The sequence below is a fragment of the Caretta caretta genome, chromosome 9, assembly GCF_965140235.1.
Source record: "Caretta caretta isolate rCarCar2 chromosome 9, rCarCar1.hap1, whole genome shotgun sequence".
NCBI lineage: Eukaryota > Metazoa > Chordata > Testudines > Cheloniidae > Caretta > Caretta caretta.
Genome location: NC_134214.1, coordinates 74352356 through 74376875, shown reverse-complemented (window position 1 = coordinate 74376875; position 24520 = coordinate 74352356). Strand labels below are relative to the sequence as shown.

The 24520-nt window shown below is 38.5% G+C and overlaps 1 protein-coding gene across 1 annotated transcript in view; it reads left to right on the top strand.

The window, feature by feature from the left end:
- Nucleotides 1–24520, top strand: part of LOC125642683 (connector enhancer of kinase suppressor of ras 2) — a 545814-nt gene that overhangs the window by 430966 nt on the left and 90328 nt on the right. The window contains exon 14 of the mRNA XM_075132431.1: nucleotides 13014–13048. Within this exon, the coding sequence (XP_074988532.1) occupies nucleotides 13014–13048 (35 nt within the window). The remainder of the gene's footprint in view (nucleotides 1–13013; nucleotides 13049–24520) is intronic.

Here is a 24520-nt window from a genome sequence, read left to right as displayed (position 1 = left end):
CTTCGTCATATTGCTCAGCTTGGTCATATTGCTTCAAGACACAGAGCTGTTACAGTGCTGGGGCTGTATAAGAACCTGATTAGAACAGAAGTTTACATTTTTAATTAATAATAGAACAGTCATATTAATATTGATCAAGACTAGTAGTAGTTTATTAAAAAATCTGAACGTATGTTAAAAATGTAGTACCGTATTTTATTTTTTCAGTGGCTGAGGTTATATGAAATAAAAACAATTCACTTGCAGTGGAGTGGAGAAGCCAACTTAAGCAAAGAGTCAATCATCCATATGAAGAAGTGATATCTAGAATATCAGCAACATTAAACAAGTGGGAGCCATTTAAATTATGAGGTACAACCAAATAGAAATAGACTGATTCTTTTGACAATGGGATAAAATATTGGCTTGATTTTCAGAGTTGTGGTGTGCTTTTGGCTCTGACTTCGATGTGTGTGGTGAATTCTCAGGACCTTTTGAAAATTAGACAATATATGAATAATATAAATATACGACCCACCACAGGGTTTGAAACCACTTCTCTTGATCCCCAGAATCATAGGTCCATGTTCTGCCAAACCACAAGGCAATTATGTTTCTACTAGCATGCATCATTTTTAATTTTGACTTGTGGGAAATTACATATGTTAAATGAGTTATGGGAGAACTACTCTGTTCTCTAAACTCAATAGAAACATAAATAAAATAATCAGGATAGAGCTGCCATTATTTATGTTTTAATATGTGGTCAAACAAAGCCTATTTCCTCATTCATACCAGTGGAAGAAAGGTAGACTTTGTGGGTAAGACACAACAGTGGGAGGCAGGAGGGTTCTTTACCTAGCTCTGCCTTAGCCTTCCTCATAATCTCTTTCTGTGTCAGTTTCTTCACATATAAAATTGGAATACCTTCTTCACAGGGCATCCTGGGGTTAAATTGCTGGTATCAATAAAATGTTTTTTGAATGTAAGATGGAAGGTGCTCTAGCAATGCAAATTATTTTGATAATATTCAAGTGCATACAAACTTTACATATTGAACTTAGTTTTTTTTCTCATTTAAATAATAGAAAATTAAAAGCCTAATAATAATAATAAAAGCCTAATCTATGGTTTTTGTCTATTTCCTAACATTTTACCTATTATTCTCCACAAATAATGCACTTATTAACATTAAAATGATTTCTTTATGTAATGTTCAAGTGATTAGGACTATGCAGAACAACTAAAAAAGCTTGGTGTTTTGAGTGTAATGTCCCAATTTCTGTTACACTAATCTCTCTTTAAAAGAGAGTTTAGTACTTGTGAAAGGTGACAGATAGTGCTGGAAAATGAAATCTGTTAAAAAAAGATTACAGCACAGGTAGCTACAGTGCCATCTACCTTACGCTGAACCATCAATGTGTCTCCATCTTGTTCTGGGAGGACTATCTCTAAGCATATGTCTCCAATACAAAAAAAAAGTGTCGTCTTTACTCAGGTTAGCTAATCCAAGTTAGCCAAATCCAGTTAAAATAGCAGATTAGCAGTGTCAGAGAGAGCCTATATGTCAGCCTGAGGTGAATGCATGTTGCTAACCCAAATTAAAATCTGAGTTGCCATGTCTTCATTTCTGTTGTAACCCAAATTAGCTATTTCAGGTTAGCTAACCCAAGTTAATAACTCACGTTTTTTGCAGTGTCAACACACCCTGAAATGATAGAGGGTTCCAAATTAAGTCAAACCGTAACCAAAAAGGATTCTAGTTAGTGCCAGCTGTGCTGGTGGATGTGACCAGATTAAAAAACCACTAAAAAATGGACTGAATTGTATAAACTACCAAACAACCTTTTGACTACAATAATTTTTAGGCCCTGATCCTGCAAAGGCTTAAGCAAGTGCTTAACTTTACATACTGCTCACAGCCATGTAAAGTTAAGCACAAACTATGCATACATCTATGCAGGACGGAGCCCTAATCACCATTAGCTGTATTTGAACTGGTGACCGCAAGACTAAAGACTGTATTGTTACCAATCCTGTTCTATCCTGTTCCCCATGTTCATTTTCAAAGTTGGTTTAATTTATCTCATTGACTGCTGACTGAATAAAACTGATTGTTTTCATTTGCAGACTTTTCTGTAAGCTTGGGTACTATCTACTATTTTGTTCCCCAGAATTTAAAAACTTTAAGCGTGAGCTGTGAAAAAGTTATTTGTACTCAATTCTAGTTTAAAAGATTGATTAGAATTAGGTGACAATGTGCCCTTTAGAACATTTGGTATCTCAAGGGAAAGTAGTAGAGTGCATTTTAAAACACGATTTTCCCTGCACAGACCTGCTTTCCCTATTGTCAGTCTTGATCTTTCATCTGCTGTAGAGAAACTTGAATGGGATTAAATTTTCATCATTGTGATTCTTATTTTGTATATGCTTTTTTTAATAATTGTGAAGCAAACATTTAATAGCGCCTACATTTAATAGCTCACGTGCATTACATGAAGTTTTTTTTCTGGTTGCTATAGGTTTAGCTAGTCATATCTAATTTTACTTCAAAACACCCACTCTTGTGAAATGTAGGGCTTTTTACCTGGATTGTCACCAATTCGATTTGGTTTTGTGCACATGGAGAAAAGGGGTTTCATATGCATGCAGCATTTCAATGCAAGTGAATCATGTGTTAGATTGGTACACATCCATTGACTTCAATTTTACAGTGCATTCTTGTATCTGATGTAAAGTTTGAATGTCACCAGTTAAATCACTAGTTCTGGATCATGGAAATAAAACATAATTTATGCAGGGTTTTTTTTTCAAAATTTTAGACCAGGTAATACGTGGGTGAGAAATGTATGTTATGCTAGAGGATGCATCCTCATTGTCTGGCTCTACCGAAAGAAGGGCCGGAAACACTAGATATGGTTTTAATCAGGCTGCAACTTTATTATTAGATGTCTGGGACTACCTGGCAGATAAAAATGTACAATGCAGGTAATTCCATGTTCATTCAGTATCTAGTCAGAGGGCTTCCGCCACCTCCCCTCTTTTTGCATCTAGGACCCCAGCCAACCCATTGCTAGGACCTTACCATTCCCACCCCCCAACCCCAAACAAGGGTTAAGGTAGACTATAAGAAAGGGAGGTTGGCTCCTTGCTGTACCAGTCATAGGAGCCCCAACCCTGCCCCCCGCCTCCCCCCCCCCACCCCCGCATTCCCCTCCTTTAACCAACACCTCCTTTTGAAGTCCTTTAATCAAGCCATTTGTCCAGTCACTGTATCCCTTCCCTATGGAGTACCTGCACCGGACCTCTGCCACACACTTAAATAATGAGCTGTGATATCATAACTTAACATCCTTCCCTACTCACTATAACAAAGCTCTCCCTGAACCCACTGTGGGAAAAGCAAAACAAAAACAAAAAAAACACTCCACCTAGGCCAATCTAGTGGTGAGGGAAAAATTCCTTCCCAGCCCCCCTAGAAAGGAGTGGCTAGCACAGTGCCCACAGTAGGTCCTTACCAAACCTGTTATTTTGACACCTCAAGGGGAGGGAAGGTGGGTGCTGCTCCTCCTGGTCCAGGGAAAAGGGGTTTCTCCCCCCTGGCCTTGCCCCTTTTGAACTCCCCAGCCATTCCAGTCCCGGGGATGAGTCAGCGTTGCAACGCTGACCCACTCCCCCACTTTGCATCAGTTTCTGAACCTCACACCCCTTCTGGCTGTAAGGAGCTATTCCCTCTCCCCTGAAATCTGGACAACGCCTCTCTGCTCGGCTTAAAGGTGTGGTGTGGTCTAGTGTACAGCAATTTCTGAAAGTTTAGCCTGGGCTGCAAAGCTCAGATGCAGATTCAATTTTCCAAAAGTTCAAAGGAGTTCTAGTTAGGGCCCATTTATACATGTGTTTATTTGTAGTGCACAGTACAGCCAGCACTTCATTGTACCATCATTTTCTGTGACCTGAGATGGATTGTTCATTTACAGATTAAAGCAGTGCTTCACCAAAATGACAATAAATTCTTATCTCAAAGTAACGAGAGACATGGTGTAGTGATGTGGTGCTTATGTTGAAAGTTAGGTGCATATTTCATATGTAGATGTTGATCCTGTACCCACTGACATCAACAGGAGTGTTGTCATCAATGTCAATGAGTGTATGATGAGCTCCTTATTATTGTAAAAACCATATGAATCCTGTAATAAATAAGAAATACATACATATTACAGGTGCAGGAAGCATTGCTTGTGTACAGCGGTATGCTCTTTGTAGGTATGTCAGCAGCACACCCACATACCAGTTGATTTATCAGAGGTGGTTTGCTCCAGGGTGATCTATTTCACTGAGGCCGTCCTCATTACTTGTAATATTCTTAATTTCTTGTTCAATATTTCAATGTGTTTCTAAATCTAGAAATGCAGATACCCCATGTTCATTCATATCTAGCCAGGGGGCTTCCGCCAGCCCCCCTCTTTTTCCATCCAGGTCCCCCAACCAACCCATTGCTGGGACCTTACCATCCCAGCATGTACATGCTTTGTGTACATTGGGAACACTTCTGGAAAAAATGCTTCATTGATTATTATATAGAGTAGGAAACAGTTAAACGGACTGAACGAGTTTTCCATTTTTCAGTGTCTTGAATTAATAACTCCAGAATGAAGAGGCATGTGAGGAAAAAAAATCGTTTCATCTTTTAATATGAATAAATCATAGATGGATGGCAGTAGTGTGGTTGAAATGATGATGCCGCTGTCTCTAAAAGTTCTTTTACTAGGTTGCTTTAGCTGTCCAGTATAATTCTACGGAGATCAGCTTGGTTCATTCATATTTTAATAACACTTTACTGCAGTAGAAATTCTGACATTTATTAATCAGGATTTTATTGTAACGCTTTTAACTGATACTGTGCTGCTGACAGGTATGGTATGCTGAATGGTTTTTCACATTGTTTCAAGAAAATGTAGATGAATACTTTACTCTTCCTATAGATAGCTCCAACATAAGTTTTCTTTTCTTGTAGGCTCTGAGGCTTGTGCCTCCTAATTTACTTGGGGTGGGGGGAGGAGGAGGAATGAAGTCACTTTTAGTATTCACCTGCTTAAAATGGAAAACCTATTAAAGAATTTTATGCTGAGTGGCGGCTCATACATTATTACTAAGCAATCATTTCAGACAATGAAATTCCCTCACTTCCTAGGGCAAGGGTGCAACATTGTTATCATAGACATACTTTTCATCCGCTATAAAATCTTATTTGAAGGGAGGCCGTCTTTGATATCAGCATTAGATAAGTTACTGTAACTGGATCAGTGAGAGAGAGTGGCATTGTGTGCAGCAACAAGAGGAAACAGACCCATCACTCTTAACAATATATAATGCAAAATGGCTAGGAAGCTAAGAGGGGGGAAAGGATATAAAATAAAGATGATACTTACTGTCTTGCCATTTACATTGTATTACAGATGTTGTTATACTGGCATGTATTCTGGTTTTGATTAAAAATACATATTTACCATAGCAACATTTTAATCCAAAAGACATTCCATAAATCAAATATGAAAACTAATGTATAATAATTACACAGGATCTCCTCAGAATATTTGAAACATCTTGGCAAAGTATGCAGCTACATTTGTCACTACCATGTATTCTGAATGTCAGTCAATCACATCTGAAGCAGAATGTGCAGTTGAAATATAGAGTATCAATACCAGTCACTGATTGCAATCGTCCTGCTTGTTCTCTCAAAGGTGGTTGTGTCAATCAATGGAAATAGATGTGCAAGAAATTAACATTTAAATTTAACATCTTCTTTTCCATGCAATTTCTAGAGACATTTACATGTGACTTGGCGTCTTTGGAGGGTTCAGCAAAATTGTCTCTCTTGCTTTACTGAACAAAGATTTAAGACTTTTTAAAATGCTTTATACATGTAGCATGCAGGTGGCAAAAAGTATCCTTCTGATCACCATAATGCACTGCCTATGTAAAGGTAAATAGCACAATCCTCACTCTCATTTTGTGAAATGGACACCTTATCAGAGGGTGAGTATGATTTCTTATTTAAATGTAGGTACAGAATGACAATAATACTTTGCAATTATGTATTATTTTTCATCTGAGGATCTCCAAGCACTCTTTACAAACATTAATAGAGTTTAATAACACCTTTGTGAGGTAAGGAAGTCAGTTTTTTGGCTGTACTTTAAAAATGGGGAAAGCAAAGGACAGAGTTCAGGGCTGAAAACTTAACATTGTGTACTTATAGTTAAGAACCTAAATAAATGTCTTTCTTTTTTCAGAGATGCTGATCATCTGCAGCTACCATTGAAGTAACTGAAGTCACTGTAAAAATCAGGCAACTTATTTTGGTGCCTAAATAATGTCTTAGGTGCTTAACTTTATACACCAAAAGTTTGGTATTTTTGGCATAAGTAACTTATGCAAGGTCTTAGAGTTCAGCAGTGGCAGATCCAGCAATAGTGCTCAGGACTCTTAATTCCCAGTCCTATGTGCTAATCATTAAGAGAACATTCCAGCTTGGAAAGATGTAAATTTTCCAAGATGGATACATTTTATTAATCCTGATAACCTTTGTGCAACCTTTGTGAAACTTCACATGCTGATTTAGAACCCCAAGCATGCCTTTGGTATGGACTGTCAACTCTCATATTTTAAACAAGTGCAATGGCAATGTCGTTAATGCCTTCGTGATAGCAAGTGCCATTTATATGTGTATTCATTGCACACTTTGCTCTTGAAGGAGACTGTCTGTCTGAAGTATTATGGACATGACAGGAGGAGTAATTAAGAAAAATGGTGGTGAGTAGAGCCACTGCAAAAAATATATATCTAATGCAAATATCTCCCCGCCGAAATCTTTCAAACCTTACCAAGGTAAACAGTCAGAAAGGAAAATTAATGAACCTAATTGGCACCCAATTCCAATAGATATAGTATACAAATTCTTACATCTAACATCAGGATAGCCTCAGACTGATATCTTTCTAGATAGTGACAACTTGCAATACATGTCTGGAATATTTAAACCCTACTTGGATATCACTAGAATGAATGACTTTTTTGAAAGTGTATACATAGGATGTATTTGAGCTTTGGTGTTCCTTTAAAAAAATAATTTTACAGATCTGTAGCCTGGATCTATATTGGATTCATAACGTAATATCAACACATTCCTAACTCAGGCTCAAGAATCATATTTGATTTATCATTTCCATTTCTTAATGTTTAATTGAAATTTAAAACAATATCATACAGGGATGAAGGACAGTCTTGTAGCTTTTTATTATTTATTGCTATTTATTTCTTACATAGAACGATAGATAAACATGGTGCTTTACAGATAAATAATAAAAGAAAGTTCCTTTTCCTGAGCAACTTCATCTAAAATTTACTAGTAGAAATGGCATAGTAAAGGGTAACAAACAAAGGATGGTTGGGTGGGTGGATGATGATGGGTTATATGAACAAAAAGAGTTACAAGTGTAAAGGATTGTGTTAAGTGATTTTTTTACTTGAACATTTTAGAATTTTATGAGGGTAGACGTAGTTTCCTATTTTTTGTACATTAATATAATATGTTTGTAGTTTGAGACAGTAAAGTGGGGCAGGAGCTGTGGAGAGGAGGTTAGCTTTGGAAAGCTAAGTAAAGTTACTTTTGAAGAATGAAGGAGAATGAACGGTACAAAGGATCTGAAAAGATTTTGCCAGCTTAGGGAATAGCATGAGAAAGTTGTAGTTGCTGGTGAGAGGAGTAGAGCAAAGTGGCATGACAAGTTAGGAGAATGTGGGAGATGAGATGTAGACAGAAGAGACTTAAAGGTGAGAATGAGAAGTTTTGATACCTCAATTTTATTCCAGTTTTTGCAAATCACTTAACTTCTTTGTGGCTAAGTTTCCTCATCTGTAAGTTGGAAATAATACTACCGACCTCACTGAAATATTGTGAGCTTAAATTATTTAAAGTCTGAAAAGAATATGGAGATTCTCAAATGGAAGGTGTTATAGAAATGCAAAACATATTAGGCATCCAAATCCATTTTGGCTAACTTTAGACACTCAAAATTGTAACACATTGTTGCAAACTCTCACGATGTTTTTCTGAGTGTAGTGATGTTCGGTTGTTTGTTTATCTGTCCCATGAAAACGCAATGAAAGGCTGCCAAGCTGTGGATTTTCCGTTATTCAGAATGGCTGCAATCTCCCATTACTCTCAATGAAGCTGAAGCCAGCAAGATGACTGCTATTTCCTTACAATCTATCTGTATGTGGACGTGAGGCTGCCCCAATAAAGATAACTGCCAATGACTACTCTTTTCAATGAGACAGAAACCATGCCCACAGCAAAATGGCTGCCACTCTATTTTTGTGAGGGCTAGACAAGACACTGTTAGGACACTGGGACTGTGAGGAGCAGGCTGAGCACTGTAAAATGTGAATGGGGAGACTGAGTGGGGAGCTGGAGGCAGACTTAAGGGCAGCAGAGGAATTTGAGGGGCAGGAAGCCAGTGGGGATTGTAGTGAGGTGGAGTGGCCTCCCACTGAGCCGTGCCTGCCCCTCGGAAGTCAGAGAGCGGAACAGGAAGTATTAAGGGTGGGGCCTGGAGCTCAGTCAGGCTGCTGCTGCCAAAGGAGACAGACGCCTTCCGGCTGCTCCCAAGCTGAGAGACTACTGCAGACCTCTCCGCAGCTGAGGACTGGCCAGAGCTGCCAGAGCCATCCACTGGCCAAGCCACGGAGGAGTTGCCAGGACTGCCATGGGCTTTCTACCCTGGTGACCCAGAGGACCCCCTACGGATCCAGGTACATCCCGAGTGGGAGATAGGAAGTGGCGCAGGGGCAGCTGACCCTAGTCTGGCTGCAGCACTGCCTGAGATAAGGTCAGCGCGTTGTGGTCAGGATCCCGCCACTGTTAGGGCCCTGGGCCGGGACGCAGTGGAGTCGGGTGCGCCTGTGTCACCCCTACCTCTACCACTGCACCCCTGATTGTGCAGTTTTGTATGCTACTGTTTCCCCAGGTAGGCACTAAAACTCCCAAAGTCTTTTATCTAATTTGTAAGAAATTATTTTGGGTTAAAAGTGTGTTATTTCAAAACTATGTACTTCACTTAATCACTTCTGCATCTGTGTAAGTGTGTCAGAAAGATGCAGACATATTAATATGGGATGAGAAATAAGCTAAGTAAATAGTCTAATATAGACAATATGTTCAGAGAAACATAAGGTGGACACCAAAATGGGATGCCATAAAGATAATTTTAAGAGCTGGACTTCCTTAAAAGAAAGGCAAGGGACAGCTTGTGTCTTTAACAGACTCTTCTTCTTCCTTAACTTTCCTGTAAAGTATTAAAATAATTCTTGTGTTCATCTTATACATTGATTTAATTATTGAGTGTACTAATTGACAAGCCAGATGAATTGAATCATTCATTTATTGATTGAATTTCAGTTGTAACCTTAATTTGATCATTTGATTAGTTCAGAGAAATTAGAAGGAAATTAGTGACATATTTGTTGGCTTATTCTTTTAATAAATCCATAAATCCTGGTAGGATTCTTCCATATTCAAAGCAGCAACAGAGTAGTGGAGAGTCAGGCCCAAGGAATGCCTGAATGTAATGAAGTGGGTAATTATAGATCTCACCAAGAACCATCATCTGTCTTTGAGCTGGTTTACACTCACTTTTTATACCAGTTTAGAAACCCATTTAGCTAAATTGGTGCAACCCTCATAGTGTGTGTGCAGTAATACCTGTATAAAGGTGCTTTTAAAGCTTTTACTGCTTTATGGGAAGCTTATTTCCATATATTTAATCAGTATAAAAACTGTTTAGAATAGACAAGCCCATTTTTAAATATCAAATTGACATTGGAACTCAAATGGCAATCCCATTCATTATTCACCTACTTTTGAATTTAAGCAAATCATTAGAAATTGCAATAATATAGAGCTCTCTCTGTGTGTAGGTGTAGCTCAGTCAGACTAGCATTATTCCATTTGACATAGACTGTGTAAGTGAGATCGGAACCATGCCCCATTCTGTGTAAATAATGGCACAATTTGCTGTTGGTTAAATACAATTTTATGAACCATAAATTATGATGTTTTGTAACATTTTAAAATAATCTGCTCATCCATTTTTGTAAATTCATCTTATACTGTGTTAGGTACTTATAAAGCTATAAAACTACTGATAGCTGGGTGTAAATGGGGAAACTCCATCACTATCCTCTGATGTCCCAGAAACCTCTTAGTCTCTCCAGTAAGTGGCAACTTCATGTGAATTTATTTATATATCCATCTCCACCACCAACACAATATTTATAGTGTTTTTGTCCTTTAACACACAGCCCGGGGGGGAACAGAGGTCTCCCTGCCTTGAGATCTCATAGCTACTGGACTCAGCTAGCCCAGATTCTCCTTTTTATACCCCCTCAGATGATGGCTAATTGGTTCATCAGCTCTCCCAACCTGATCAGCTAATTAGCTGCATATCCCCAATCAGCCTTCTCCAGTGGAGCTGACTAATGCTTAAGAGATCAGAGCGCTGGCTCATCTGTTAGCTCCCAGCACTCTGTCACACTGGGCTCAAAGATGTTAATAAAGATCTAAGAGTCTAGTTTTATCATTTGTCCCACCAATTTAACTGAGGACAGAATTGAGCTCTTATGGCTATATTAAGTCATTATCAGGCTGTGCTGCACTACAGGAGAGTCAGGGAGAACATAAGAATGGCCATACTGGGTCAGACCAATGGTCCATCTAGCCCAGTATCCTTTCTTATGGCCACTGACAGCGGCCAATGTCAGGTGCTTCATAGGGAATGAACAGAACAGGTAATCATCAAGTGATCCACTCCTGTCATCCAGGCACATCATCTGGTAGTCAGAGGCTTAGGGATGCCCAGAGCACGGAGTTGCATCCCTGACCATTTTAACTAATAGCCATTGATGGACCTATGCTTCATGAACTTATCTAATTCTTTTTTGAAGGCAGTTATAGTTTTGCACTTCACAATATCCCCTGGCAATGAGTTCCATAGGTTGACTGTGTGTTGTGTGATTAAGTACTTCCTTTTGTTTGTTTTAAACCTGCTGCCTATTAATTTCATTGGGTGACCCATGGTTCCTGTTAAGAGCACTTTTCCTGTGGGAGCCTTGGTAGGCATTGGCCCAGATTTTGAGCTGCATCCAAAGAGTGCACAGCCCAGCTCAAGGTGGTAGGGCAAAGTTGGCTGTATGTCACCCTTGTATCCCCTGGATTCTGTGGGTAAGTTACAGCAGTCTGAAGGCTCTTTTAATTTATGCTTGGCTGCCTCTAGCTCCAGAAGGCCATTCCATCAGCTGGGAATAGCTGGAGTGCAGAGGCACTCAGGCAGTTCCCCTGTATCCAGGGACAAGGACAGCCACTGTGTCTGCTCTGTGCTTCCAGGGAAGTCCCCTTATGTAGAGTTTAAAAAGCAGAGCAGACCTAGAGGAATATCTTCACATCTAAGATACACCCATGTAAATCTGGAGTAACTCTATTAATTCAGTGGAATTACTCCAGATTTATACTGGTGTAACAGAAGTCAGCATCTGGTCCAGCATAGCTAGGTGAAAAGAGCAGGATTTGTTCCTTTAGAATTTTGTATCAAAATCCTGTGAAACTTTGTGTAGTTTCAACACAAAACTAGATTCTCCTTCAATGTGGTGTAGGTTTTATAGCTTGCACAAATTCCTCAACTTTGCTTCTACATATAAATCCTATATATGTAGGATATATATAGGAGCAAGGTTATTATTCAAAAATTCTCTTTGACATTTTTGTTCATAACCTAGATAGTTAAAGAAAACCAATAGACTTTGTTTTATTCTGTGTAGATTGTTATGCGGTGCTCATGACCATAGCATGTGAGTGCCTTCCAGTAAGGCATTTAGCAACATGACTACACATCTGTCACTTCTTGTTTGTTCTCTCTTCTTCTTCCCACTGCATATGCTGTGGAATGTCTTGTCTTGGTAGGTTAGTTTGGTTGGTTTGTTTGTTTTTTAAATATTCATATTGCTATGTATTTACGTTCAGGAAGGCAAGGTCAAAGAAATATGCCTTGCACTTGAAGACTTCCTGTCCCTACACTTGAAATATGCACACAGGACAGATTAAAAATTTCTTTCCTCTCTGAGCCCATGTATGCTTGATATCGTCATGGTAAAACTTTAACGTAATGGTATTAAGATGCATACACATCTTCCTACATAGGAAATTCAGAGGAAGAAAACTAGTACGTGCCTAGGCTCTTACAGTATACTGTTTGTCACTGTTGCTGACTAAATGGTAAAAGTTTTCAGGGTTCATTTTTTAAAACTTTCACATAATATCTGTGTTTCCAAATACATAAATGGTATGAAAAATTTAGAATGTATATGTTTGTGGTTTCAAGCTGTTTGGTTGATTTCATGAGAATAAATTATTTTATTGGTTTCTTAACTGGTGAGAAAACTTCTTCCCCCTCAGGGAAACTTGGTTTAAGTTCTACTAAACAAAACATTTCGCAAAAGGTGTTCTTTTTAATCCACTGATCACTTACTTCTGGAATATAAATAGTTATCTAAATCCTCATATGGATGATTTCTGTGCAGCAAAGTAAGTTAAATTGACAGTTTCCTCCTTTTCCTTAAAATCCCCACTCAGTTAATTGGAAATGCAAATATTATAGTATATGCCCTATTCTGAAGAAAATACAATTTCTTAATCCTAAAGCACATTATGTATTTTAAAGAGCCTTTATTACAATAACCTCATCAGCTGAGGTTTATTTGATAAATGCAGAATTTTTTAACATTATATCTCTGTGGTGAAATCACTTTTAGTTGAAATTTAACTAAGTTTTCAGTTTCCTTTCTCTTAGAGTTACTGAGCTGCTGTTATGGTTTATATCTGTGACCTCATTTTCCTACAGATAGTGTGGTTTTGATCACAGAAGGAAGTATTTTTTTCAAACCAGATACTAAATACTACTTTTTATTCTTCTCTACAGAGAGCAGGGGAGACAATCGGTGGAGATTCTGAAAGGTAATTTCTTTTTTGTCATCTTGCATTTGAATGTACAAAACTGTTGTGTTCATATTCATTATATTTTAAGAAATTAGTTGTGCTTTTCACTTTTGTAGGGGTATATTTTGTTTTGTTTTTCTGAGAGACTGAAGTAATTTCCAGATTTTAGTGAGAAAAACATTGATCTCAGTGAATATATTTAATGGCTTCCCCTGCTGATTGCTTCAAGTATGAACATAGGTTTTAGACTTAAAGGGTTTCTTGAACTTTTTTTTAAACTAAAATAGTATCAGATATAAATGAAAATAAATTAAAGCTGTAATACAAAGTTGAGAGAGCAAATGTCTTCCCCTTTCCTTTCTTTTTCTCATTCCTTATTTATAAGGATTAACATTTCAAAAGCACTTTGAAGATGAAAAGTGTCACATAAATGTTTAGTAGTAGTATTTTTGGAAATCAACAATGAAATAGTCCTTTCTGTGAATATTTTTGTTCCATCAACATTTTAAAATGCTAACCCCATCTGCACAAATATGTAAACTAATGTTTATCTTTCTTAGTATCTATTTAATAAATATACTAGGGCTAAGCAATTATTGTTCAATTTGCTCTTTAGTGTTTGTATTTGGTCAAATAGAATACAGAGAAACACAAATAATAGTGGCAATATCTCTGATTCATTTACAATTAGACTGATTATGCACAAAATATATAATAGATTACATCCAGTAAACTACATTAAAATAACATTGTTTGCAAAGTCAGATACTTGAACATTAGAAAATGCCAGAATTAAGGTTGTCCATGTGACATTAATTGAGGTCCCCTTCTGCATATGCATTATGATAGTCTTTAATTATATGATCACATCCTATTTTTTTCCATAGAAACACTGCCTCACTCAGCCTATGGATAATTATTCAGTGTTTCTTTTTATCCTTCTCATTCATTGCGTGGCACTAAGCCTTTTTTAACCATCCAAACCTTCCGCTGAATAAAAAATAATTAATTTTCTCATGGGTGTTTCAATGGTGCTTTCAAAATAGTATACAAATGCTTCACTAATAAGCACTAAAGAATTTATTTTCACAACACCCGTGTTAGATTTGATGGTATTCCTATCCCCATTTTACAGTTTGAGTACTGAGGCACAGAAATATTAATGTCAAAAGTACCCACTAATTTGGGGTTCCTAACTTGAGACACTTTTCAGAGTTCTTTTTAGCACTTTCTCTGCTCAAAGCACAGCTCCAAGACAACTTCAATGGCAGTTATGAGCACTTAGCACTTCTACAAGCCTGGCCTCAGCTGTCTCACATTATACACTCATAAAAGGAAGAACGCATAATTTGTCACCAACTGTGGTGTAAATGTTTGGCATAAGTGGTTAAGTCTAGCATCAAATAGGAACTCTGTGGCAGGGATAGACTCCAGTTCTCTAAGGTGGCATTCAGCCTCCTTAATTAGGAGGCTGTCCTTTCTCTAGTGCAATCCCCTGCCTCATTGCCTTCCAACTTCTGCAACAAATGGGACAGAAAAGAATCTCATTCACTACATACCCTGCTTCATTCCAGAGCACTGTCCATTCTGTGCACTGAATGAGACAGGACTTGTGGTAAAAAAAAAAAACTATGATCATGGAATTAAAGACTGTATCATAATGCATACACACAAAGTGGCCAACTTAAGGTTACACAGGTAACCTTTATAGTGGCATTTCCTAACTTTTTGGTGCTTGACCTTGCAACTTAACATTCTTTGAACAAAGTTTTTTTTTTTAATGTGATTTTTTTAAAACAAAAATAAAACCTCTATCACATGGAACTATACTGACGCCCAACTTGAGTCATTTTATAATGGAAAGCGTCAGGCACCCTTACCTTCCAGCAGCACTACCAGCTCCTCCTATAATTATTACAAATGACAAGCCCATCCCCAAATATATTCAAAACTATCTGCTCATCTGCTATATAAACTATGGGTCAGATCTTTCAAAGACAACTGCCTGATGAGACCCAGGCTCCTTGGGAAAGCATCATCGACTTCACTTGGGCACTGCGCAGTCATAGACATCTGCCTAGGCAGATCTTTGACCTTTATAACAAATTGTTTATAATATATAACAGAGTAGGTACATATTAAAAAACCCACATGCAAATATGTTGAAAAACACTCCTGTTATGTGCAAAATATGAGACTCATTACAATATAGTGCACTATATATCCATTAAAGAAAACAATTTCAAGTAAGTAGGCTGTCAAGTGAGCCTAAGTTGCTGATTTCCCTTGACAAGAAGGGCCTGGGAAAGTGCTCTGACCCTTTTGTTGCTATTTCTTGTAGCTTTGGAACCCTATGTGTGGATATCTATATAATAGCCAATTTGTGGAAGCCAGAGGCCCAAGGGAGAAGGCTGCAGTTCCTTGTGGTTGATCCTGGGTTGCTCTTTTTTTCTAGCTGTGATTGTTGACAGAAAGAGGCTGATGCAGACATGAGGCCACAAAATAATCTCCCTGGGAAAAAACTGTAGGAGGGTAAAAACCCAGTAGAAAACACTGAATGTAACTCAGAGGTCCTACCTAGTTCTTTTTTCAAAGGGGAGAAATTTGCATGTCCATTGAGAGGATAGGGAATGGAATCCTCAGTTTCTGTGTATCCTAGTGCTCTGTGAGCAATGTGACCACAGAGCCATGCCATCATCACTACAAAGAGTATAGGCAAAGAGCCCCTCAGAGCTATTTTGCTTATCTCCCCTGTTAGGGTTATAGAAGGCACAGAGGAACAGTTATTTCTACTTAGAGAAATAAAAACTATAGAACATTTCTCACTAGGAATTCCTTCTTGTCTCCATTCCCTCTTACTCCTAGCTCTACCATTCCACCTAGCTCCCCATTCCACCTATTGAGAGGCTTTCCTGCCCCATTTTGCTGTTCTTTGCAGAGTATAGTGGAAAGTTACATGTGGTCTCGTTTTTTTATGTCTGGATCGTTGAGACTATGATTCTCCTCATCCTCCATCATCATTCTCCTCTGTTTCTTCATGCTGCTAAACACCCACATAGAAAAGCAGAAGATGCTCCTTTATTTGTTGCCCAAGTATTCAAACCAAAAGGAAACAAAATTGTATTGTCCATGAAATTGCATGGGGATGTTACAGATCAATGTAGCTGCAAATAACAAAAGTGCAGTGGAATCCCCATTTTCCAATTTCAGCCATAGAATTAGATGCCACAGTCTCCAAAAAGCTCTCATGAACTGTCATTCCACACACAAGGAATCTTGTTTATTGGGGAAAGGAATGCTCAGTTGTGTTGGAAAATCATTGCCAGCAAGAAGTTCCATAGCAACTGTTCTTAGTGTTTGTATTCAGTGAATATCAGTAACTACTCACTGGTGTTCATCTAAAAATGGTATCAATCATATCCTCAGTAAATATTGCATGCTTAAAAAAATAAGTTATTTAAATCATTGTAGTTAATGTTCAGGAGAAAAACAGGGAGAAATATTTTGTAGCCTTTTTTTACATGTATTTTCTTATATTTGCATTTTAAAAATGAGGCACCTTTGCTATTTTATGTTCCTCCGAGCAAGAAGTAAAATTTCATACAGTACAGTATCTCTCATTACAAACATTTATTTGTATAATGAAATTTGAAGTCAAGGGAGTCACACCAGTGATGAATTTGGTCCCTTTTGTCTGTACTTTAATGGGTTCCACTTCACCACTTTAGAATGACTGGTGCAGTCAATCATAGATCCATTAAGGCAGAAAGAAAACATTTGGTATCAAGTGCTGTGGGCAATATGTTACTACTTACATTCAATGTCAAAAGTTGAAAACCTGAAATATAGGCTGCAATGAAGGTTTTAAATGACAAAGTTGTATCTTCTATGTCCTTTCAGATATTTTTAGCAGTTTTAAATTATTTAAGATTGTGCTTGTGACCAGGGCCCTAGACCAAATGGTGCCCCAGGTGAGGAACATCTTCGGCGCCTCCCCCCTCCATTTGTTAAACTTTTGAATACCTTATTTTTATTGCATTTGTAGCCCATTTCATGACTTTGATGCACTATTGGCATGCATGATCTATCCCTGTCATATAAGACGATAAATTTACACTTTCACAATTACACAATAAAACAAGGTTCACAATATCGCAGCTGGCCTCTCACTTAACTTCACTTCATTCTTATATCTCACTGACTGAGATCCCGACGCCCTGCCCCTTATATACCTGCGAGGGCATGGATGACAACATGTTAGAAGGTTCGAGGAAAATGTAGTTCTCCAAGTCTGGAAGGTTCCACAAGACTTAATATAGGTCTAGAACATTCTAGAAGGATAGTGAAAAATTAATCCACATATGGAATACTGGAAATATTTTCCTTCAAACATTCTATTTTCCCTTTTGTCACTAACAACAAAAACAGCACTCCAAGCCCTGCTCCCCAAGCGGTTGCCTTGGTCACCTGCCCCTAAATCCGGCCCTGCTTGTGACTTCTGGCACAAATAAACCTAATGTTAAAAGGTTAATTTTTCTTCTTAGATCCCTTGTCAGTTTTATATCTGACTAGAGCAAAGTTTACACAGGAAATGAAAAACTGAAAGTGCATATTAACCTATCTGTACATCTCTTAACTTAAATTTAAGGGTCTTAATCTTCAGCTGGGACCAAACTGCACTTGGCATAGCTTTGGAGATGAGGCACAAAAGCTGGAGAATGCTTTTGCACACACCCCCTTAACCTGGGGCCATCTGGTCACAAGTCTGGTCCCTTGTATAAAAGAGTACACTCAGAGATGCACAATTTTACATTGGTTTCCGATAGCCTCAAGGGACGGGGTGTTCTGGCATCAGCGGATCACCAGGGCTCAGGGACAACTCAGCCATACCCATCTTATGGTGACTGTGTGCCACTTAAGGATTCCCACTGATGGGGAATCCTGAACTGCCAGTTAAGCCAGCATGAGTGTTGCCTTTTGCTCTTGGAACAGCACAAGCAGCCTTACCGAACCAGAGGATCTGGCCCAGAGATGTATATTGTTCTGCCAGTTTTAATGCAGTTGATTTTTTCCACATCATATATAAATAGGTGCTCTGATTTTCCTTTGTTACAGTTTGTTTCCTGTCACTTGATTTTAATTTTCATACCAAGTTAAAGGGAAAAAACATTGATGTTCACAGTTAATATTGATAAACCCTAACAACTTCCCATTGCCAGATCAGAAGTCACATTGCACCATTTTGTTCCCCAATTTGAAATTTAAAGCCTACCTTCTGTTGGTCACCAGCATTTAACTTGCTGGCCATCTGATATATATTTTCAGATCAAAAGGCAAGTTTTTATTTCCAACTTGTATTAGCCATTGATATAGCTGATCTCTTGTAGAGAAGGAAGACACATAACAGCAGGGGTGAAAGTAACTTAAAGGACTTACTGGTATGCTGGAGTCCTGAGCAAGGGAGCGGGGCCTCAACCGGAAGGGGCAGGGCCTTTAAATCAAGATTTAAAGGGCCCGGGGCTCCGGCTGCGGTAGCAGCGGCTGGGAGCCCTGGGCTCTTTAAATCATCGCCGGAGCCCCATGGTAGCGGTAGCTGCGGCAGGCAGGAGCCCCGGGACTCAGACGGTGATTTGAAGGGCTTGGGGTTCCCGGCAGTGACCCAGGCCCTTTAAATTGCCGTCCAAGCCCCGGGGCTCCCAGCTGCTGCCACTACTCCGGGGCTCTGGCAGCGGGGCTCCGGTGGCAATTTAAAGGGCCCAGGGCTCCAGCTGCCACTACCATAGTGGAGCCCCGGGCCCTTTGATTCGCAGCTGGAGCCCCGGGGCTCCCGGCTACCACTGCTACCCCAGGGCTCCGGCAGCAGGGCTTTGGCAGCGATTTAAAGGGCCTAGAAGCTGCCCCATGCTGGTACGATTGGCTGTGTACCCGCTCTTGCGAGTACGCTGTACCGTGCTGGCTTACTTTCACCTTTGCATAACAGCCACCTGCATACAAACAACAGGAACGCATGCAGACCTGTTCAGCAAGGACCCATGAACGTCTTCACTTAGTGAAGGCCTGTAGGTGGAATGTACTGAATCCACCATTGGAGGAGATTGTCATTGCCTCTCTTTGGGAGAACAAGATGCCAGCATCTCTTAAAGCAGCAATTATTAGGTCTCTTCTCAAGAAACCATCTCTTGACATTAGCTTTTTATTGGCTCTGACCTTTGTTTTTTGATTGAACCCAGAGTAGTTTTAGGCAATTAGTCACCTGCCCTAGGGGTTATCTTATGGTGGGTTTTACAGGAATCTGTTCTGTAACCCTTCCAAGTCATGACAATATGAGGCTATTATGATATAAGGAAGTGGTTCTTCTGCCTTCAGTGTGTGTCTGTTACCCTTTTCAACATCTCTGTTTTGTCTGTCCTAGATGGTGCAGATGGTGGTCACTGGGTTGAGACTCAACCTGGATTAGACCGTGATAAAGCTTGTAGTCTTACTTTACCTCCATTGTTTGAGGAAGTTTGCCCTCCATGTTTTAGTTCTTTAAATGCCCAGGTAGCAGTAGTGGCCAAGAATGCATATTCTTTTGGGTGCAGCCCTCACTACAGTCAACCATATTTTATCAATAATATCTAAGTCTTCCTCTGAATCATCCATATTTTACCATTGTGCTATGACTCTTCCTGTGAAACCAATATTTTTATAGCCAATTCTATTACCAGAGACTGGTCTGAAATGATTGCCTACTTGTCCATGAGAACTTGAACCCCCCCATACGCTATCAGATCTGGAAAATGTTTAAAAGTGCTCACTGACTCCATTTTTAAAAATTACTGAATTCTTCTTTTCAAAAATCTTGTCAGCTTTTATCTGAAATTATTGCAACCACACCCAGATATGATACATCTGGCTTCAAGAACATAGAATTGTATAAATAAAAGCTAGAAAGGTGATGGGTCCACTGACCCAAGATTGCTTTTTCACCAACATTGCCCTTAGAAACTATAAATAAATTGGTTAGTCTCTAAAGTGCCACAAGTACTCCTTTTCTTTTTGCGAATACAGACTAACACGGCTGTTACTCTGAAATATTTCAGTTTCGTGTGCCAATTTTCCATTCTCTCTCTTCCAACAGATGCCCCCTGTACTATAGTGTCGCCATTCAGAAACTATGCAACAAAACCAGTATCTTTAAAAAGCTGATCACATAACATTTAGTCACCTTCACCTCCAGTAGCAGCTTTTGACAAATGTAAAATCCCCTTTTTTTTTCTCCTTGTGACTTTCATAAATAAGAGAAAACTACAAGGTGGAGTCATCAGCAAATACTTTTGGATCTTACTCATTGGTCAAATAATTTAATAAAAATAAGAGAAAGGATTAGCCTCCAGTTTGATCCCAGAGTTAATGGAGAACATATCTTATCTGTTTGTAATGCACCACAATTTTTTTTTTACTACTGACAATAATTAATAATCATTTAACCTTCTATCCATTACCAGTGGAGTAGGCAGTAGCTAACCAGAGGTATAAAAAAATGTATATTCAACAAGATAAATTGTTACCATCATCCAATCTACATACCAATACTAGATAAATGGTAGAACTGAATTAGTAGTAGGGATGTTTTTCAGACTTCTGCAATATTACGTGGAGAATAAGATATAGTAGAAGAAAGCTAAAATCATGCTGACTTGACCCAAATTAGGCTGTCATTTTCTCTTAATCACAGAAGCTCAGGAGGATCCTCACAACTTTTTCTTTTTTATTAGTCCATTTATGGCTTTGTGTCACTAATTATTCCTTCATCTCAGAAGGAATGGAACACAACTGGAGCCCATCAAATGTTGTTATTTAATCAGCCAAACAGGTACCTGTGGAGTGATGTGATGTCACAACATTCAAGGTAATGTTCTTATCTTTTAGACCAAACTCGTGGCCATTATTTCAAGATTTGTTAATTGCAGCCTGTCAGCTGTGGAGAAGCCAAAATGATAGCAGTTTTACTAGGAGTTAGAAAGGGGGTTAGGTTGTTCTGACACAATTGTGACTTTTACTTTAATGATCGATAACCTTGAAGGTGTCACAAAGAGAAATAGGATGATAAAATGAGGTGAACTAAACTTTGTTCCCTAGTGTGTGTGAACAGCAGCTATGAGGCTCCACTTCGTCAGAGGCTAGTCACATGACCAAGGAATACTTAACTTATTAGCACAGATCCTCAGCTGGTTTTTTTTTAATTTTTCTCTATTGAAAAATGAAAATCACGTTTCTAAAGAGGAATCCGAATGGACTATGAATTTATATGAATGGCACCACGTAGAATGGCTCTTCATATAGCCCTTATGTGGTAGTTCTGTATTAGCAGTTGCACTCATTTAGTGATATCTAGTACATGCTGAAATAACAAATTATTTCAATTTGTTGGAGGAATTGTAAGTAGGATTTCTTTTTGCATAGATAGAAAATGTGGGTTAATCACTGTATCAGTGATTCTTCACTCATGAATGGATATACTTGTCTTTGACATCAAGGATGCTTGGATTTTTGCAGTTCTACCAGAAAGATCTGGAATTTTAGAGATCCATTTGTATCAGCCACTTAAGACAAATGGACTGTTTTAATCAGCACAGGTGCACTTCCATTTTTTTTTAATTTTTTTTTTAGGCTTGTAGGGTGTGCAAATGAAGTTGAGGAAGTCTGTGCTAGTTGCAGAAGCACAAGTTGCGGAAGCTATGTACCACAACTACTGGAAATATTTTTTAAAATATGTTTATAAATTCTAGTTCTTCTCCTTCAGACTATTCCAGCTATACAATCAAATACAGTTTATCAGGTGGACCAAGTTTTGTGGATTTCCTGTACAACACTGCACTGCCATTCCTGAGATTCCTGTATGATTTTCAGATACATCATTTCATTTCCTAGTGATTCAACATGTTGCAAAGGCAGTGCACTTAGTTCCAGAGGTTGCAATATCACATCACTCCACAGGCACATTTGGCTGATTAAATAACTGCATCAGTGGGTCTCAATTGTGTTCCATACTTTCTAAGATGAAGGAATAGTGTCAGTGACACAAAGCCAGAAAGGCACTAATGAAAAGGGAAAAGTTTCTGGGGATTCTCCTGACAATCTGTGGTTAAGAGAAAATGACAGCCCAATTTGGGTCAACTATGCATGATTTTAGCTTTCTTCTACTATATCTTATACTGCACATAATATTGCAGAAGTCTGAAAAATCCCTACTACTACTAATTCAGTTATATCCTAAATTTTACTAGGTGAAAGCTCAGATGGCCGGAGTCATTTGAACTAATCCTGTTAGCAATTTACATAACTATTTGTGACTGTTTACTTCATTAACCTGCCTCAGGGATGTACTAAGTTTTGGCTCACAAAGCAACAGAACTGACTTGGTCACTACCACGGATTAAAGAGGACACAATTGATAGAATAGTTTTTAAATCATCAGCATTAAAAACTGCAGATCCAATCCTGCACTCATTACTTAGGCAAAACTGAAACTGAAGCCAAATGTGATTGTAGCATTGTGTCCTGTGTATTTATAGAAGCTGTGGACGAAGTTACATCCTTCCTTTATAGGAGAGCTGCATGTAACTTGGTCTGTATGAAAACATTTATATCTAAAGTTGGCAATCTAGCTCCTGGATTCAATATGTTTGGGTATATTTATTAGCTGTGGGTGAAAATCACATGGTTTGGATGTATCGTTCTAATAGATCCTGTAAAATTTTGGGTGCTTATCCAGTAATATAGCTATATCTTTTGAGGCCTACTCTCTGCTTTTTCTCTTGTTTTTGACATAATTATTTGTATGGCCACTTATCACTCATCCTCCTCACCTAACCACTTCCTTCTTCCATCCCTCTTCTTTCCTTTGCTCCCACAACACTTTTTTTAAAATGCCAACGAACACGGTTCCTAGAACTCTATTGCCATCATTGATGACACTGGTGTTGTCTATAAAACTGGTGGCAATACACTAGAATAAATTTAATGAATTAGTGGCGTTTCCTTTACGACGAGCCTCAGATCCATGTTTTAGGGGGCTTTCCTGTACTGAACATTCAAAACATTTAAAGCTCACCCAGCAACGTGTACTGAAAGATCTCACCATTGCCTGAGTTTTGGAGGATTATGTGAAAAGTGTTTGTGGTCTTAGTCCAGTTTGTAGTGGACAGGGGTCATCACCAAAGCCGACGGTAGGCAATAGCAGACTAAGCAATTGCTTAGGGGCCCCAAGCAGCTCATTGGCCCCCATTAGCTTTTTATTATAAGAACTTGCCTGTTTTAGTATTAGGGTAGCAAAAATATTCCTGCTTAGGGCCTCCAATGGGCTAGCACCAGCACTGGTCATCATCAGAAATGGTACCCTTGTAAGTCTCAGCAGAGAGGCCCAGTAATAGAGACTGAACAGCAATCTGTATGGAGAAGGGATTAGGCACATTAGTGAGCTATGGTAAGGGAAGCTTTTATTGCTCCTGCCCAAGTTGTATTAGGTTCTGTGAATACATGGAAGATTTCAGTCCCCTAACTAGTTAATTCAGTATCTTTCCATGAGTATTTGCTATAAAAATGAAAGATTAAATTTTGTGACTAAATGGATTTAGGACATTTTCTTTAAAGTTACAAAATTCTGTTCTAAACCATTTACTTTAAAAATAGTACTTTGTAACTGGATGTAATGTTACTATATGACTTTCTAATAAGGATTATCCTCTGCTTCTGTCTATCCCAAGATGCTGTTAGTACATGTATGAGTCAAAATGTTGTTAATTTATCAAGTTTAAATATCAGAAATAATTTTCCTTTTACCTTTATTCCTCTGCTTTTCTATTTTCTTCAGCTTATCTATGGATGTTTTGCTTCAGAGTATGTGAATTTTACATACTGTGAGAGTTGTCTCTGCAATTTGCCTTATATGTGCTTTCTTTGTAAGAAATTTATGTCCTATGTAGCTAAGCTTCTGCCATTTCTATTTATCTCGCCAATACATTACATATGCTTTTGGTTTCGTTTCCAAAGTGTAGGGTTTTTTTCTTACAGGGCTCTCTACACTCATAATAATCTGACTTTAGGAGAGAAGATAGTACTGTTTTCACTATAAGCAGTGTTGTGACTAAGGAACAGTTGCCAAAAGAAAAGAAAAAACAATTTGAAACTTCACCTACGTAATTGTACGTGATGGTAAATTTTCAGGACTTATGTAGAATTCATGCTACATATATTTTTGAAACTGTTCACCCTGGTCGTTAAAGTGAATGAGTCTCTTTGCCACTGAATGTGAAAAGAAATTACTTTTAATCAGTGACGTAGCTAGAAATGGAAAATTAGGTGAGCCCCAATTTATGGTGGATGGGCAGTGACCAAAGGTCTGATGTCACAGCAAATCATTTATGTTGTAAGTGACTTAAAACAATTAAATCTCCACATGCATTAAATATTGTCCATGAACAGCCATTTAACATAACATAAAGTAGC